At 30.5% G+C, this 19,296-nt stretch overlaps 1 protein-coding gene across 1 annotated transcript; it reads right to left on the reverse strand.

Moving 5' to 3' along the window:
• Positions 1-690: 690 nt before the first annotated feature.
• LOC110791576 (uncharacterized) lies at positions 691-17,335 on the reverse strand. Its single transcript, XM_056828656.1, has 10 exons — positions 17,132-17,335; positions 13,313-13,683; positions 12,425-12,508; positions 11,796-12,161; positions 10,142-10,277; positions 8,534-8,696; positions 6,587-6,715; positions 3,752-3,946; positions 3,485-3,607; positions 691-1,073 (listed from the first exon to the last, which is right to left on the reverse strand). Exons 2-10 carry the CDS (start codon positions 13,593-13,595, stop codon positions 954-956), a joined length of 1,599 nt encoding a protein of 532 aa, XP_056684634.1. The 5' UTR covers positions 13,596-13,683; positions 17,132-17,335; the 3' UTR covers positions 691-953.
• Between the last annotated feature and the right edge of the window lie 1,961 nt (positions 17,336-19,296).

The raw sequence follows: 19,296 nt of genomic DNA on the forward strand, positions 1-19,296 counted from the left end.
GGCATTCTTTTACGTTCTGACAATTCATTACATCTAGAGGGATGGTGTGACTCGGATTGGGCTAGTTGCCCATTGACTCGTCGCTCGTTAACTGGGTGGTTTGTACTACTTGGTCTATCTCCTGTGTCTTGGAAAACTAAGAAACAACATACAGTATCGCGTTCCTCAGCAGAAGCAGAATATCGTTCGATGGCGGCGTTGACTTGTGAGTTGAAGTGGTTGAAGCAACTTCTTAGAGATTTGGGTGTGGAGCACAAGCAGGGTATGAATGTGTTTTGTGATAGCCAATCAGCACTTCACATTGCACAAAATCCGGTGTTTCATGAAAGGACAAAACACATTGAGGGAGACTGTCATTTTATACGAGATGCAATCAAGGAAGGTATTATTTGCCCCTCGTACGTATCAACGAGAGTGCAATTAGCAGATATCTTTACAAAGGCGTTAGGAAAGGCACAGTTTGAATTTTTTCTTGGCAAGATGGGTATTCGAGATTTACATGCTCCATCTTGAGGAGGATGTTGAGATAGATTAGGAAATACATATAGTTTCCTAGTATGTGTCAAATACGTTAGACGTAGAATTGAAGTGTTAGTACTACGTTAGAATAGGAGTCAGTATTAGTATAGGAGTTTGCTTCCTATATCATGATGTACTATAAAATATTACGTAGAAGAGAATAATATTCAAGCTTTTATGGTTAATTTGACAAGATACATGTGTACAATAATCAAACACAGAAAATTTGATGTGTAAAGTTGTACATTTTATTTGATCCTCTTTACGTATAGAATCGAGGATGTAGATCAAAAGTCATGTTCTCTTAACTTAATTTTCACATATACTTATATATTGTGAAGAGAATAAAATCTTTGTTATGTTGCAAGATATGGAAAGTTATATCACTCGTTATAAACTATATACATTTACATAAAACTTGTTGGGTTTCCATATCAACCAGATTGATCATCCACGTGCATCAAGATAGGTATTTGGCCATGATCGATAAAGTCGATCTTGTTCAATCGTAAACAACAAAGCATTTGCTCTGGCAACTCTTCAGGTTTTTGTGCCTGGTCAAGTAATCAATAAATGTCAATACAAAAGAAGCTATAATCCACTCACATACTACACCTTGAAAAATTCCAAAAGTATTCGTATTTACTATGTAGCCTGATTTGTTTAGATTATTGCTTCATTTAGGTTGTCAAAAGAAGAAAAAACAAGTGAAAAAATTACATTTGAAGAAAAATACAATTTCAAACTAGTTTTCTTTGTTTATTTCTTACAAGAAAAGTCATAGAAAAAAGAAAAATGGGAGTTGATAGGTGAGGATTGATGGGAAGACATAAGAGGGTGGTTAATTAGGAGGGAAAGTGGTTTCTCTTTCTTTTGAATGGAAAATAGTTTTTCATCACTTTCAAAACAAATAGAGGAAATTTATTTTCTAGAAAAATATTTTACTCCAAGCCAAACAATCCCTATATGAATAGAAATGTAAAACAAACCAAGATAAACATACAAATATAATGAAAATAATATTAATTGGGTAATATTTTTACCAGGTATGTATTTTAAATATCACCTAATTTTTTAGAGAAAACACTTTATAAAACTCCCTTGAGAGTTGAGACCTTCCCCTTTCAAATAGGTTAGATCCATATGCACGCGATGCGTGCTTTAATTGTAAAAAATGTGCAAAATAATAACCATTTTAAAGATTACCTAAGAAGTAACAACAGTTTAGATATTTTAGATGGACACCAAATACCTCAAGAGTTGACTTATACTTCAATAGTCTTATATGCACATTATACGTGCGAAAGTAAATAGAATCATGCAAACAAAATTGATTTGGGCTAGTTGTGTGTGTGATTTTCTGTGTATATTTTTGCATCAAACTACCTTCTTAATAATAGTGTAATCCCTTGATTAAATATAATTTTTTTTTATAATTTTTTTTAACTAACTAGTTTTTTCCCCGTGTGATACCCATGTTGTATGTACAAAAATAAATGAAAAATTAACTCATTTGAAAAACCTATAGTACTTGGCCACTAAGATCGCAAAACTAGCATGAAAAGAGTTGGTATTTCGAAAGCTTCTTTTAGAACCAAAGAAGAGAGGAGATAAAGACATGTGGCATATACATTTTGGGTTTTTAAATAATAGGTATAAATTCAATTCAGTTATTTAACTAGCTTTATGTCGGTGAGATGCACGAGTTGAGTAATTATAAACATTACCATAAAGATAATGTAATTTTCTTATATTATAAAAAATATTGTTTTCCCCCGACTCTTTATGTTCTTGAAAATTTCTTTTTCGAAAAAACATTTTAATTTTTATTATTTTCACATATAAAGTTTATTGGTATACAAAATCATATTACATGCTAGAAAACTACTTCGATAACCAAAGCACAACATGCATTCAATTCTAACTTACACAAGTAATTTCTAAGTAATCGAAGGAATGATGAATGAATTGAAACTAAATTTCAATACTACGAAGTAGTATTAAAAAATGGAGCTGAAATACACAACTATGTTAGAGGTTTTCCTTTAAACACACCTTCTTTTCTTGTTTTCAATTCCTTTCGATTTTTTTTCTTCATTTTTTTTGTTTTCTATTTCGGGGTTGTTTCCAAATTTTATGGGGTTTTTTTTCTAGTTTTAATGGGTTATTGATTATTCTTATCCATGGATGATAATATTTGTAGGGTTTCAATAATTGGGAAGGTGATAAGGTTTCATATAGGTTTATGGTTTCTCATCAACTCATCGATTGCAACAATTCGTGCATAGATTATGAAGGGCTTTACTTAGAAAGATGTGAAACGGTGGAGTACTGGAGTACGAGTTATCCTTTGGGATGCATAATAGTAATTACTTTTATTGTAACATTTATGTCTTTTCTTTATGGTGTTTACAAATATATTTTATTTTTGTCGATCGGGTTCCACCTTTATATTGTACTATATACACACACTCTCTTTAATCAAATTTTGTGTCTTATACATAGTGAATCATATAGTCATGTGGGATCTTGTTACTCGCCTTGATACAAATTTTTATAACTTTAGCTAATGTGTAATTAGAGATATTAATGATAAAAAATTTCCATTAGAAAGCGTGAAAATCAAATGGTGCAAGGAAAAAAAACCCGGATGAAGCATTGTTTTTCCTTGTAAAAAAATAAAATAAAATTTTAGTAGTATTATGATCTTACATTTATATTTATTATTTATTATATAACATAAAATTAAAAACATATACGAGTATTTATTTTTCTATGTAGTGTTGTCTATGCTCTCCATAACTTATTTTTATATAGATTAATTAAATTAGATTATTAAGTAAGACTATTCATAAAGGAGACACTAAAAGGTAAAAGAACTCAAAAGCTCCCTTATAAAATAGAGATAGTGCTAGTAAATTAAATAAAAATGATGTACGTACTACATATCTAATTAAAATACTACCTGAATGGTTAAGCCAAGGTCAATAATTCCATATTTTAATTGATCTCGAAAAGCTTCAAGCCCTTTCCTCGATATATAACTGAAGTGATGAATATCCAAGTCTATCTCAAAGTAATTTTGACCCTGACAAAAAATTGAATAAATACATTTGATATTTCAGAGTAGCAAAATGTTTTGATTAGGTAATATTTTTTCATAAATACTATAAAAATCAGCGTAGGCAAGTCCATGTCTACCTTAGATAAATACGCACTTGAATTTAAGTACCTTGTAAAAAGTGTGCTGTGGGCGTGAAAGAACAGGCTTTTCATTGTAAGACTGCAAAAGCTTTCTTTCAGCAGAATTCAAGCTTAGGTCCTCAGGATTAACCAAACCAACGATGATTTTTAGCCTTTCTCTATAAGGAACCAAAATTTCTTTGGAAAATCCTTTAACTTTCTCCATCTCATCATCGATCAATCTCTGCCACAAAATGAGTTTTTAGTTTCTAACTTGTTGGGACCAAGGTGAGTTAAATCGTATAATGGAAGATTAATATTTTGGGCTTGGAAATTATAGTGCAAAGAAGGAATTAAAATGGGTAATTAAGTTTGCTTAGTAAGTTCTAAGTGTTGAAAAAATAAGAAAATTGGGTTCAAAAGAGAAAGCAAACCCTTGGCTTTGATGGTGGGACCAACAAGGCACGAATCCCAATCAGCAAGGGAGAAAGAAATGAAATGGACAACTTCATTATGAATTGGTGTGCCCACATGGGCTTAAGCTTGCGACTACACGAGCACACAGATAAATTCTTGCCTAATTTTAAACTTTTGTGCGTCTGCATGGGCTGGGCATGTGCTCGCATGGCTCTGGTCGAGTTTATTTTGTTTGGATACGCGGCCTACTCCTCACCTTATTACTTTCTACTCTTTCCATTTCATAATGATGTTCCAATTTTAAACTTTGACACTATTCACAATTGAAGAGAATTTTCTAAATTATGTCCAATACATTAGGAAAAACATATTCATATTGGGTCTTGATTGATTCATGTCGATGACTATTTTAGTAATATCAAATTTTATAATTTTTACTCTCCTACAAAAGGTGGGTATTTCATCTTATCAATCATGACTTATCGAAAAAAATTATGGTTTTGCTAATACTTCCTCTGTTCTTATTTACATTACACGATTATTTAGTCACGTTTTCCAATGCACGATTTCATAAACAAATATATTTGATTACGGATAAAATAAATTATAAAAAATTGATATTTATACAATATTTATTGAGACGAATCTAACAAGACCCCAGACAGCTATGTTTTTTAAAAAGTATAAATCACAAAAGGAAGTCAAATTAAGTAACTTGTGTGAATAGTGTCCAAAACCTAATTGTGTCATGTAAATAAGAATGGAGGAAGTATATAATTAGATATATAAATGATACAAAATGTGGATCAACATAAATTTCTCATTATTTATACTTGTAATTACTCACCAAAAGTGAAATAATTAATACTATCCCCGTTTCAAAATGATATTTACACTTACCGTTTTAGTCTGTTTTATAATGTTCTTTACGCTTTGCTTTATTCTATTATTGGACATAAAAATTTACTACCTTACCCTTCGTACCCAACAATATTTACAATTTTTCACCCACTTTCTCTTACGTTATTTTTTTTCCCTTACACCCACCCACCTTTTTACACATTTATCTTACTTTATCCATATTTTATTATATTCAACCAACTTTTTAAATTTTGTCTTAATATTTGTGCAAATAGTAACCGTAAAGATCTTTATGAAACCGAGGTAGAACAAGCAATTAAAACCCCCCCCTCCAACCCCAATGTGGATGCAGCTCATTTTTAGTGAACCGTTATAAATTTGGTGTCCTTTACGTTTGTACTTATTGTTCTTCATTTATTGCCATTGAAATCACAAATCAAATCCCTTGGATCTCTAGAATTAATACATCATTAAGTTATAACAAAACTATTTTAATTTTGATCTAGGACTATGCCTCGGGGCACTACATGAAAGACCATATTTGTATCATTATGTATACTAATCATGATTGTATGTTACGGAGTACTATTAATTGAGTGTTTTTTTGGGATATACTCCCTCTGTATTTATTTAAGGGATACACTTGCATTTTCCGGGCGTATTTATTTAATAGATACACTTGCCATTTTTAGTAACTTATCAACCCCACCATCTTATTAAATAATCTATCTACACCCCACCCCACCCCCCATCCCCTAAAATGACATGGTCCCCACTTGTTTTACTTATTAAAATATCTACCCAACCCCACTTGTTTTATTACTTTATTTCATTCAATTCTTTTTCTTAATACCCGGGTCCGACCAAGTGTATCTCTTGAATAAATACGGAGGGAGTAAGACACAATGTATGATTTAGATTAGTGAATAAGTCTTTTTTAGTTGAAACTTGATGTCAAGGGTTCGAGTATCAAGTCTTGAATAAATGATATTTCTATTTTTTTGAACATGCCTTTTAATATATACTACCTCAGTTTAATAATGGTCTTTACGCTTTCTATTTTAGTCTGTTTTATAATTTTATTTACTCTGTGATGTACTTTTTTGGACATAAAAATTTACAATCTTACCCCTCCTATAAAACAATGATATTTTAACTCACTTTCTCTTTATTCACTTTATCTCACAATCGCTCACCTTTTACACTCTTTCTAAGCATATTTTATTATGTACTTACCATATTTTACATACTCTATTTTATTTGCCTTAACATTTGTCCAAATAGCTACTGTAAGAAAATAAATAAATAGTTTTTTATAAATAAATAAATAGTAGCATAAATAAATAGTTTTTTATAAATGATTTTTTAACACACTGAAAAGCTAGATTTTTTAGCAAAAATGAAAAACCTAGATGGAATAACGTTTAAGTTATAACTTTTGGCTTCTTGATACAAAAGTTGTTAATAACATTCAAAGAAGATTTTGACAATTGTTTTAAAAAAAATAAATAGTCAAAGGGCAACAAAAAAATTAATACAATCAAACAATCGAACAGTTAACATTCAATTACCGATTAAGGGTATGAAAGAAGTATTCAAAAGTTACCTTCAGGCAATCCTGGAAGTGAGGAGAGATATCCTTCTCAAAGCTTTCAGAGAGCTTGAAATACAAAACAAGGCTCATTCCCTCCCCATCATTATCACCCCCAAACATGGTTGCTGAATAAGTAGGCACCTTTCACATACATCACAAGTGAAAACAAAACTTATATTATATGATCATTGAGTTCATCCCACTCAAAATTTAAAATAATTACAGAGTACTCAAATTTAATGTGTTCTCCTGTGGTATTTTGTTGGTTACATTTGTCATTTTCATCCTCTTAATACATAAACAAAACACCGCTTACTACATTATATATCTCTTCTATTTCTTTGATTCACTTTTAGGCTCTGGTTTTTTGGATGAAAATCGCTTTTCTGAAAAATAATTTCTCATTTCCATGCGTTTATTTTGTTAAGGGAGGAAAATCATTTTTCCAAAATAATCTATACTAATATATTAAAAGGCGTTTTTAAGAACGTATACGTGTCACGTATACCTCTTCTTACTACGCCACGTCACCACTAATCAGCATCATGACATGTCATTGACAACCAAAAAACATGTAAGCAAGGATCGAACACCAAACCTCTTTGTTAAAAGTTCAACGTCCAACCATCTTAACCAACCACAACTTGTGTTATATATTCTATTTAAACAGTTATGATCTTTTTTACAATAAACAACAAATCGAATAGAAGTGAATGCAAAAAAAGGAAATGATTATTCAATTTATAAATGTACAATTATTACTTTTTAATTTATAAATGTACAATTATTACTTTTCAATTTATAAATGTACAATTATTACTTTTCTAGATTAAGCCTTAAAAAAAACTCAGGGTAATAGAACGTAATAACGAGTAAGTGGTTGAATAATTATAGAACATATTACATGCATTCGGGGTAATAGAGCGTGGAGTTTCAGCTTGGGAAGGTTATTATTCGGCAACTAATCTTGTGTGTAACCCCATAATTCTATGAGGACTCATCATATACATGGACACATATTTACAACAAATAAATCCTAATAAAAGTCAAAACCCGGGGCAACGCCCGGGCCACACACTAGTTATTACTTAATAGCGGTGTTTAGAACACGGTTTACAATAATTACTTAATAGCGGCCTTACTTGTGTAAGGCTGGGCGTTTTATATGGACTCACACGAGCAAACAAAACCAAACATTGTTTTTGTAACTTTAGTTCTTTCAGTTAGAGTTACTTCACTCTTTGACCAGGGTCACTTTTCGCCCTGTTTGGAATAATTATTGAGTAAGATTACTTTTTTCCTTGGTCATGATAATATTTTTCCTTTATTCTTTTAATCGTTAACTAGGATCAATCTATTACTATATACTAAAAGAGACATCAGGAATGACACGTGTGCGATTTTTTCCCGCCAAAAAACCTTTCCTAAAAAAATATATCTACTTTATTCTATTTTTATTTTCTCTCCTTTTGTATAAATTTTTATTAATAGAAAATATTGTAGGATTATTAAATATGACATTATTAAACAATTTGGTAATATTAATTTAGTCAGATCGTCATATCAATAATAGAAAACATTCTTACTCAATATTTTGTTCATACTAAGCATATCAAATATTAATTTGGTCAAAGAATCATATAAAATATATAATATATAATAGAGCGAAAATTGTATATTATATGATAAAATGAGTATGTTCGAGATTTATTAATTACGCAATAGATTTAAGGAATAAATATTTCAGCCAAAAAAGATGGTCAATTAATAATTTTAAAATGACTGTGCGTGCACGGGACCTAATCTAGTTTTATCCTAAATCAAAGTGATCACTTTTATCCTTGATCAAAGTCAATTTAGAGTTACTAAACTGTTGTCACATGTGAGGCGTCCAATATACATTATAATCAGTGTACATCCGGGATACAAAAAAATATTTTGTTATTAGAATAAAAATACCTGTATGTTTACAATGAGAAACGGAGGAACCTTTCCATCCATCTTGGTAGAAGGAAGTTCAAGATGTTGAGCGATATGGTTAATCTTTCTCTGACAGTTAAACAAGTCTACCCCAAATGGCTTATAAGGGCAAGCATCTGGCGCAGGAGATTTCTTCTTTTCTCTGCACGTTGGGATACTAAAGTAAATACTTGACTACTCCATTAAATTCTAAATATTTGTACGAAGTAATGGATTGATTGAAACCTTACTAATGCCCAAATTGACAATAAAATAGTATTTATCCCGTGCAATGTAGGGGTTTCATTGCTTTTTTTTCCTTCTAATTGTACATCATATAATTTGATGTTCGTAAATTAATTTATTCAATATTTTTCTGAAAGTGACATTAATGAAAAAAAAAGTATAAGTGATTTTTATTTTTTTCACCAAGAATAACAAAGGTGTCGATGAAAAAGTTGAAAAGAAATGAATTTATTTATAGATACATACATTGATAAATGAAAGTTATGAATATTATGATTCTTTTCAATTAAACATTTAATAATAGTTCCGCAATATCTTCATTTAAATTTTTTTAAAAAAAACAAAAAAGCAAGGGGCAGACATGTGGCACGCAAAATATCTTGTTTTAAAATATTAGTATAGATATATGCAATTATATACCCCATTAAATAGAAAAAAAATTATAATATTTGTAATCCGACAACATATTACATAACAACATTTGATTTTTATTTGAAAAAATGAATTCTTAAAGGTTTTTAATGTATATATAGAGTAAAAGTCAAACTATTGCTAGCATTATAGGTGGGGAGTGAGTAATTAACTATTACATCCATTTCATAAAAATGCACTAATTTGACTTTTACAATATTCAACGCACAACTTTAATCATTAATTTTATAACGTTCTTAATTATTATTACTTTGACAGGACATACAAACTATATACTTCCTCTGTTCCATAATGATGTTCCAGTTTAGATTTTTGACACTGTTTACAGTTGAAGAGGATATTCTCAATCATTTTCAATATATAAGAGATAACATATTCATGAGATTCTTGTTTGATTCATCTCACTAAGTACATAAGAATATCAAAATTTTATAATTTTTAACATTGTGTACGTGATTAGAGATAAAAATGATGTAAAATGTGCATTGACAAAACGTGAAAAAGAAACTTCCTCTGTTCCATAATGTTTCTTACTTTTCCATTATGTGCGGTCTCTAATGCACGACTTTGATCATTAGTAAAAATTATAAAATTTTGACATTTGAAAAATTTACATGGAAAAGAATCCAAGGAGATCCCACAAGTTAATATTTTTTTGCTTATGTATACTACTAATCACGGTCAACGTTTTTAAACTTTGACCATATGAATAGTAAACATGAGGAACATTATGGAACAAATGATGTATTGTGTTATTAGCAATGTAAATTTTGTAACATTATCTTCTATGCTCCATAATATTTTTTAATTAATATACAATTAAAGACATTAATGGTCAAATATGCGTTGATAAACGTGTTCACTAGAACGATAACACTTAAACGAATAAGGGAGTATGTGGATATTAAGTTAAAATAATAATAAACATACTTAAAGTAGTTGATTCCACGTAAATTGAATTTGGAGGGTGAAACTTCTGACCAACAACCCGACACGGATTTTGGTCCTGTTGAACATGGAATTGTAAAGCCTGCTCTAGGACGATATAAAAACCTCTTCAATTCACCTATTCAAATACCAATGACAAATTTGTGAAGCCGTAGATGAAAATTTTATATTGGACGGCTAATTGAGAGTGCTCATGAATAGTTTGAACTCGAATCTGTTAAACTTTGGCTAAAGTTTTACCCAACAAATCCACTACAAACTTTGATGAGGTAAGTTGACTAGTTAAGTTCTAGGTCAACTCCATGCTCGTCGGCGCATAACTCCATACTTTAATTTTATAATTTCATTGTATTCACAATCTAATAAAATATACAGAGCAATACTCTCTCTGATTCATAATAAGTGATATACTTTCCTTTTAAATTTGTTCGTTTCAGAATAATTGACACACTTCTTTATTTGGAAAGGGCCTGCCGATATTAAATGATTTTGCCTCGCCTATCACGTCCCACTCAATTTTTTTAGCTCACATTAATGTTACCTGTTTTCTTACAATAAAATAATTCCACTAAATACGCTATAATATAAATTAAAAAAAATCTTATTTCATAGTACGCATCGATTATTTACTTAAACTATGTGCCCAATGTAGTGTGTCACTTATTATGAAACGTTGAGAGTAATAGAATACTCCCTCCGTTTTTTTAAATGCATTTGCCTTATATGGGTAGTTTGTTAGTGCATTACTTTTACATTTGGCAATGCTACCATATTTTATAATTTTTCTTTCTTTTGTTAATTCCACCTAATTTTGTTTTATTTTTTTTGTCTCACTCTCATGGTTACCACTTAAACTATAAAAAAAAATACACCATCACTATCGTTATCATGGTCCCAATTGTTGTTTTCTTTAATAAGTAAATTATCAACTTTCCAACTTACACCATTTAATAATAATTTTTCATGTCCATTCTAAAACTATGTGTCCAAGCAATGATGCATTAAAAAAACAGAGGAAGAATATAGGAAAGAAATGATATTTTTAAAAAAAATTAAGAAAAAGAATTAATGTATTTTGAAAATTTCATGTGAAAATTTTATTTGAAATAATTCAAAATAAGTTTAGTAGAATATTATTAATATATATATTAGAGCCTCGGAAATTTACCTAGGTCTTCTAGGTTAGAATGTCCTTTTTTGAGCTCCAATTTCTTGATATTTGAACTTAGATTAGTGTTTGAAATTGATGATTTTTGTATGATTAAAGAATTGGATTTTTTTTATTTTGAAGAATTAATTTGGCAGCACTTCGTTGCTGATATCTCTCTAATTTTTCTCTTCCAGTTGTTCGAAAGAATGGGGGTATTTATAGGGAAATTGGACTGGAGACAAACATCAAGGGGGTGTGCCTGGCTTAAGGGGCTGCGCCAGAAGCACAATTGCGCATGGTGCAAGGCCTGCACGATTCCCAACAATGGCAGCCACACTAGGGCTTTGTTGGGTGACTAAGGGATAACACATTTAATGCTCCGTCCTTTGGTCTTTACTTGGTTTTCAAAGTTAAAGAAAATATTTGCGACTTGAAATAACATATATATGTAACAAATTCTTTTCATTGACATAAAAAAGTACTTACTATTATCTTCCCCTTTCTCTGTGGAACATATACGTTTGAATGAAATACTAATTGTTGATGGCATTTTCTTGTGAGATTGGTTGCCTTGATTTTTTGGAAATTGTATGTCATCGAAGCTCAAAGAAGCCAGCAATTGTGGGAGACCAGCCTTTAATAATGTCCAATTATCTTGAGTCTTCTCTAAACGCTCAAATTTCTCTTTTAAATAAGTCAAATTTTCATGAATTTCACCATCCGTATTAAAATAACTTGCATGGTATTCTTCAAATGTATTTCCGTTGTCAACAAAATGTGTTGTGGATTCATACTGAGGAACTTGTACATTTTTTGGATATTCATTTCCGTTGCCTATAGTGGTAAAATTGCCTGGAAAAACAACATCATAAGTCGATAACTTTCTACATGTTTTCACAAGTGTGCCATTCATGTAAAAGATCATTTATAGAAGGTAAAGGGACAAATTAATTAAAATAATGTAAGTAATGATAAGAAGCAAGGTTTAGGTACTAGTGTTTGAAATTGAGTTTTTTTATCATATTTATTTGAATCTCATACGAATTGAAATTATGTTACAAAATGCACAAATCTGTATAATAATACTGTATAAAACAATATTCGTGGACATTTACCTTCATGAACACTACTAAATTCATCATCTGAGTCAGACTCTATTCTACTGACTGAATCAAACCATGCTTCTTCTTGGCTAATACCTGCACATGATTTATATATTAAAGTCACCAATGTAACGTAGTCTATTAAGCATTCTATACATTTTTCAACTCCATACATAAAAATGCCATGGATGAAATTTTGCAAGATTGGCTGAAAAATGACAATTATTGTTCCATTGAGCCCAAAACACAACCTTTGATTGGAGAAATGCACAACACTACTTAGGGGGGTTGATACATTTTTACTACATAGATGAAATCCGGCGTCAAAATAAAATTTTATTATGATATAATTTTCTAGGAAAATATAGTATTTTGTGCTTCTTTTCTTATGATTTAGGATAAATTTTCTTGCAATGCTTATAATTGTATTCATTAGTTATTCTTTTAAATTGTTTTGCTTGTATGCTTGTGAATTAGACAATGGCATGTATATTAACCTTAAAATTGTATTATAAAGAAACTACGCATTCAAATTGAGAGGATATGGATGTTTAAAATAAATAAAAAAGATTAAAATTATATTTAGAAAATGAAGATTTAATGTAAACTCTAATCTCGGATTCTATTCCTGTTATAAAATGCACCGCATTGCCAGACTTAATTTTTTTTTATGTTGTTGGGTGCACCCGATCTATATTTGGTCCCCCTATTCCACCTAATTTTGCCTAACGTTATAATTAGAACTTATGCAAACAATCAAAGTAATGGACGATATCACATGGATATACAACTGGCAACCTCTTATATATTTATGAACTTTTAGTTGGTATAGTCACTTTAAAATATATTTTATGTGAATAAATTTTTTACACATCAATAATGTAAAGGAAATCACATTACCCTTGGGATTAGTTTGACATTGATGCCATTGCATCTGCCCGAGGCGGAATGTCGTATTCAACACCTCTGGCTGTCGAAAATCAGATGTTTTGCCTTCTCCGGTGTCCATATGGAGAAACTGGCGTAAAGTTATGTCAGTTATATAACTTTCAACATCACTTGTTGGTTTATAGGCTCCTTGTGCAACGTAATTTGTTACCCTTCGACGATGTTTGGTAGAATGATAACGAAATTTCTTTTGTGCCCTAATGGGTTTTGTATCTTTTGAGTAACAACCACCCATTATGATCACTTATGGTATTGAACAATAAAAATCACCCTACATATCCCAGAGAATTTATCAAAGCAATTGAATATTTATCTGCAAAATACTGTTGAAACTTTAAAGATTAATACATTCATTAATAAAAAAAAAAGGAAATCGCGATTTAGATTCATCACAAACATCACACATCACAACACTTTATCATCAAAAATAATATGTTTAGAAGAAACCTCATATTTATGATGACATATATTTCCTTAACAATAATTAACTACTATGGAAAAATGAAAGCCAAATAGTAGTTGATATCAATAAGATTGAGAAGTACTTCAATTAAAATAAGCAATCTTAGGGGTACCCCTTTTAAAGATTACTAGCGCTATATGTACATGATGCGCGCACAAAAAGGTGAATTTTTTGGGCATATATACAAACTTATAACCACGAAAAATCAAGTATCCTTGAGAATGTTCTAGATTGTTTAATCTAATAGTTCTAAATACATATAATTAATTCTAAGATGTTAGAACTGGTAAAAAAAAATTACATATGATGGTTTTATGTATAAGACCATGCTTCTTACTAAATAGTTCCACAATGCGATCAAATAGTTATGTTCTGTTATTATTAACTAGTCTTATATGCACGCGATGCGTGAGAAGATATATAAAAAAACAAAATTATGTTAAATAGAAAAAATATTCCCAAATTTTCTCTATAGAAAAAGTAGACAATGGGGAGGATTATTTTTGGAAGCAATTATTTTCACATTGGTTCTACCTATATAACTAGCTTTCTATGTACGTGATCCGTGTTTGTAATTTAAAAATGCATACATGATAATACTTATTTGGTTAATTACTTTTTGCCTTTTTTAATTGATATCTTTTTTCTTAGTTATAATATTTTGTGATTTTATTAAATACCTTTTAAATTAATTCCTTTTTATATTATACTATAAAAAAATTTGTGTTAAATTTATTTTTATTTTTCTAATTTTAGTCAATCACTATTTACGACGTCTCAAACGTTCCCTTGTATACTAGAGATTTAACCATATGGATACTTGATTTATTTTATTATTTTGAGGGAGGATAGAAGACATCTTAAAAAAACACAAACTCTTAACTAAACCCATAAATATTGGTGAGGTGAATATAATCCCAAAATGTTTAAAGCTATCCTGATATAATGTAAAAGTTATTTTTTTAGTGATAAAATTTTCATTTTAATACAAACTATCCTTTTAAGATCTTTCTTAAATGCATAAAGGTAACCACGTAACCCTTTACAAAGTTTACCTATAAAATATATGCAACCCTCTATCTTAAAAAGAACATGCATACAATCAAACACTTTTAAGAAAAGTAAGTTCTTGTTCGCACAAGGTGTAAAATAAATTTATTGTACAAAAAATAACTTTTACTTAGTTTTTTGTAACTTTTAATATGCTTTGACTTTTATTTTATAAAAAAAGAGATTATAGATAAACATTTAAAAGGTTAAATGATTAATTTTATACATTATTAATGATTTTGAAGAAATTGTTTTTATTAAAATAAAAATTTATCACTAAAGAACAGATAACTTTTAGGGAAATTCTCTTTGGTAACCTTAAGTGTCTTATTTTTCTCTTTGGTAAAATGAAAACAAGAATTTTCCCTTTGGTAACCTTAAGTTTCTATACATAATTAAACAATGACATTGATGATGGTTTAAACAATTTGATTACATGTGGTTAACATTCGAATGTACAAAAACAATTGTTTTCAATTTTTTAGAATTTTGAAAGGGAGAGAGGAGAGTTAGATAATTCATGTTTTAAATTTTGTATGTCGGAGGTATGATAGTATTATGTGGTGGTGTTTGAGTGAAGATCGTGGAAGAAATCAGACGAACTGAAGAATCGATGAGAATTCATGGATTAAAGTTGTTTGTTGTTTGAGTCGATATCGACCACAAAAAGTTTGAATCGATTGTTTAGCAGAGCTAGTTGAGGGTTGCATGGATTTGTTACAAGTAGACAAAAGCGGTGGTGGGAAGCTAAAGTTGCAAGGATGGAGGTGGTGGTCTGGCAGGGCGTTGGAGGTGGTTTCCATGGAGGAAAGGTAAAAAGGAATAAGACAGAGATAATTAAAAAAGGAAAAGGGGGGGGGGTAGTTGTTCACTAAGGAAAGCGTTCGAGTTATAGGCTCGTTCGATCTGGCAGCATTCATGAGTCACTTGTTCAACTGTCCTTGGAAAATGTGGTGGGCGTTGTTCACGAGCATAAGAATTCTGGAGGGTCTGATAATGGAAATGATGGAGTGATACCAGATTCAAATGGTGTTGGTGTTCGTGGTATTGCTATTGGGGAGAGTGATGAGGATTTTGTTGCGGCGGAGGGGAGTCCAAAGCCTCTAGACGGAGTGGAGAAGACTGAAAATGTCGTAGATGAGTCTAGTGAGGGGGGAAATGACCATGGAGAGAGTGTGGAGATGAGGGAAGAGTCTGTGGGCATGATGGCACAGTGACAATAGAGAATGTTGACAAAAGGTATTGACAATTGCATTGCCAACAATTGGAGATGTTGCCTAGGTCTTCACCACCCAGTAGAATGATGCACCATACCAGATTATGAGAATGAGATGAGTGAATTTCAATTGAATCCAATTTCACTCCAATTCCCATAGAGGATATCATAGAGCAATGTAGATTAATACTCCATTTAGTCACATCAATATAAAACACTAATATTCCCTAGTCTCTACATATTGGGCATAAACCATATAGGAGGAGAGCACTGGCATATTGTATAGTCGCCTTGATAAAATTCTTTGAACTCTCAAGATGACATATCAAACACAGCCGTATCATGACCACGTCCACCATGGGTTCTCATCAAATCCCAAGATTGTACCTTATCATCACTAAAATAGATATTATTTCGTTAACAGTTTGTAGCATTTGATACATGAATACACATGGGTGTATTATTATTTAAAAACATTGTTCTTTAAAAATATGATTATTTGGAGAATTATTTTTCAACATAGGGGTATTTGGTGAAATTAGTATTAAAGTAGGAATATTTGGTGAATTTAAAAGTTGGCTAAAGGAGCACTAACGACGCGTCATTAGTAAGGGTATGTGGGTTATTAAGTTTTGTTTTAGGGGAATTTTATGTATTATTGAAAGTCGATGGACATTTGGTAAATTACGCCAAAACTCGGGTGTATTTCACGAAAAAACCGAAAAAATTAATACGAAAAATATCTCCTCATGCATGAATCATGCTATAAACATTCAACATATAACTATAATTCATCCATCGTATAATATGAAGAACTATGAATATATTAACAATAAGAACATGTGATTGATTTAGTGCTCAAATTCAATACTTCAAAAAACTAAAACGATCATAATCAATAATATTTCAAAATAATAAATATGGTGAAATTAATAACATAAACAGTAGTATAAGAAAAATCAAGCTATATCCATAGAAAAAAATCTACAAAATTATACTCTGTACATTCTTGTTTAAAAATGTAATCAAAAAATTATAATACCTCAAAATGGTTAAATAGTATCATGAAAATGTGGGTTAGTTGGGTTTTCCTTCCAATTGTAAAATCAAGAAATGGACTTGACAAGATTTGAAAGCTAGCTTAGAGATTATGTAGCTCAAAAGAGGTTTAATAATGTAAAGGAAAATTAATTTGGGAAAAATTTGCTTCCTTTTCCTTCACAAATATATTTTTGTGATGGTAGAAACCCCCTTCTCCAAAAGGGTGTTTATCCTTTCCATATCTTCTGTTGTCTTAAATATCAGAATTTGTTGTCTAAGTTTTAAAATTAAACAAGTTGGTTACACAAATTTCGGTAGCATAAACCTACCACATGCATAAAAGGAGAAGACACAAGGGATGGATTCACAAGCAAAAGTGAGTTGTATATTTCTCCAGGTGAAACACATCTATTATGATAAGTAAATACGACTTCATAATTACATCCTCCGTCCTTTTTTATTCTTTGCGTATTCATTTTTAGGTGTTTTATTTTAATTTTAATATTTTGAATATTTTATTTTATATTGTAGCATAAATCCCCAATATTCTGTCAAAATCGTGTCACTTGATTATTCTAACCAAACAAATTCATCTGGTCATTTTAACCATTAAGCCTCTTACACTTTCCTATTGTAACATTAAATTCTTCTCTTGTTTTCAATGTCATTTTTTCTTATAAAAGTGAAAATATTATTAATAAATGTAGCATTGTTTCAGTAAAATAAAAAATAATCTTTATCCACATCAATTATTTGTTAAATCGCTTAATTTTACGTAAAGAATAAAAAGGGACGGAAAGAGTAGATTTAAATATAAATCCATAAATTTTAATATTATATGATTTACATGTAAAATGTTATTCAAATTTATAACATTAATATTATTATTAGAATTTTCATAATTACCTTATAAAGTCCAGTTTTTTCAATCTTACTACCTTATAAAATTTTATTTAAAAATTACCACCTTAAATTTTTCTATATTTCAAAATTACCACCACTTAACGAAAACCATTAAGTTTTCTATTAAGTTGGGGTAATTATTAAGTTTTAGACAAATTTCAGCTGGTAACGTTTTTTTAAGGTGGTAGTTTAAAAAATGAACTTTATAAGGTGCATGGTAATTATGAAAAATTCTCAAGTTTGATTTATAACGCTTTATTTAATTTTGATACAGAGGAATTGGAGTGAGGGTTCTCCTGTAGTATTTTAGAAAACTTTATGGTGTATATGGCCTAACAGTTAAATTTTTGTATTATCATTTATGCATAGACTTGTTATCTTAGGGTGCAAAATTTTTATTTAAATGGGTGATCTCAATATAGTGGAACTTGACAACTATGGTGGGCAGTTCTAGTCGTCTGACCTTCATTCGACTTTTGGGCTTGTCTAGGCCCACTTACATTTTCTCATGTGGAGTAATGAGACAGTGCATCATGAGACAAGTGAACCCGTTTACATATATAAATTACTCCTTGTTCGCGACAACTTCATTCCATGAGCATAAGATCCCAGATTGGATCGAATACTACATAGATCTACCACGTCAGAATATTACTGTGTGGGGAGCACTCGTTTCCCTATCTGAAAGTTATAAGACCTGGATGATTGTTGATAGCGTTGAAGTGAGGATAAAGGCCCAAAATGTTGAGCCTACTAAGTTAAACTGATTGAAAGGAAGGGTCGATAATAAAAATGACCTAGGTGTAATTCTCGTAGTTATGGATGCTCAATAGCTTGATCATCAAAAGGCAACCTAAGAAGGTTGTTGCTAATCCCGTGAAACCAGTCCCAAAAGTTGAAGACTTATGGCAATGCAATAGAATAAAATTTTAGGAGGTTTGTTCATATGCCATATCATAATTACACAAACCTCTCATCTAACAAACATTTCACCGGTTTATATATGCGACCCATTATCCATATACATCATTTCCATTTTAAACAATATAAAATTGAATAATTTTTTTCGTTGAAATAGACCCACATATCTTGACACATCACCACGAACAAACCGATTACTAATGTCAAATCCTCCCATTTACAAACGTTTGCAATTTTTTTTACAGTAAAAAGAGGTTTATCTACAAAACTCATAAAACAAACCTCCAATTAATAAGTGGTTGAAGATGAGCCATTAAAGGAATTAACTCCTGCAAATGCCCA

This window comes from Spinacia oleracea, chromosome 5 (genome assembly GCF_020520425.1).
Source record: "Spinacia oleracea cultivar Varoflay chromosome 5, BTI_SOV_V1, whole genome shotgun sequence".
NCBI lineage: Eukaryota > Viridiplantae > Streptophyta > Magnoliopsida > Caryophyllales > Amaranthaceae > Spinacia > Spinacia oleracea.

Bases quoted from the DNA above. Each gene is read 5' to 3' on its own strand.
- LOC110791576 (XM_056828656.1), bottom strand. From the start codon at position 13,595: ATGGGTGGTTGTTACTCAAAAGATACAAAACCCATTAGGGCACAAAAG. The intron at 10,278-11,795 runs GTAAGTACTTTT...GTATTTGAATAG, and splicing joins AGAGAAAGGGGAAGATAATA to GTGAATTGAAGAGGTTTTTA. The intron at 6,716-8,533 runs GTATTTTTATTC...TGTATGTGAAAG, and splicing joins TTCTCATTGTAAACATACAG to GTGCCTACTTATTCAGCAAC.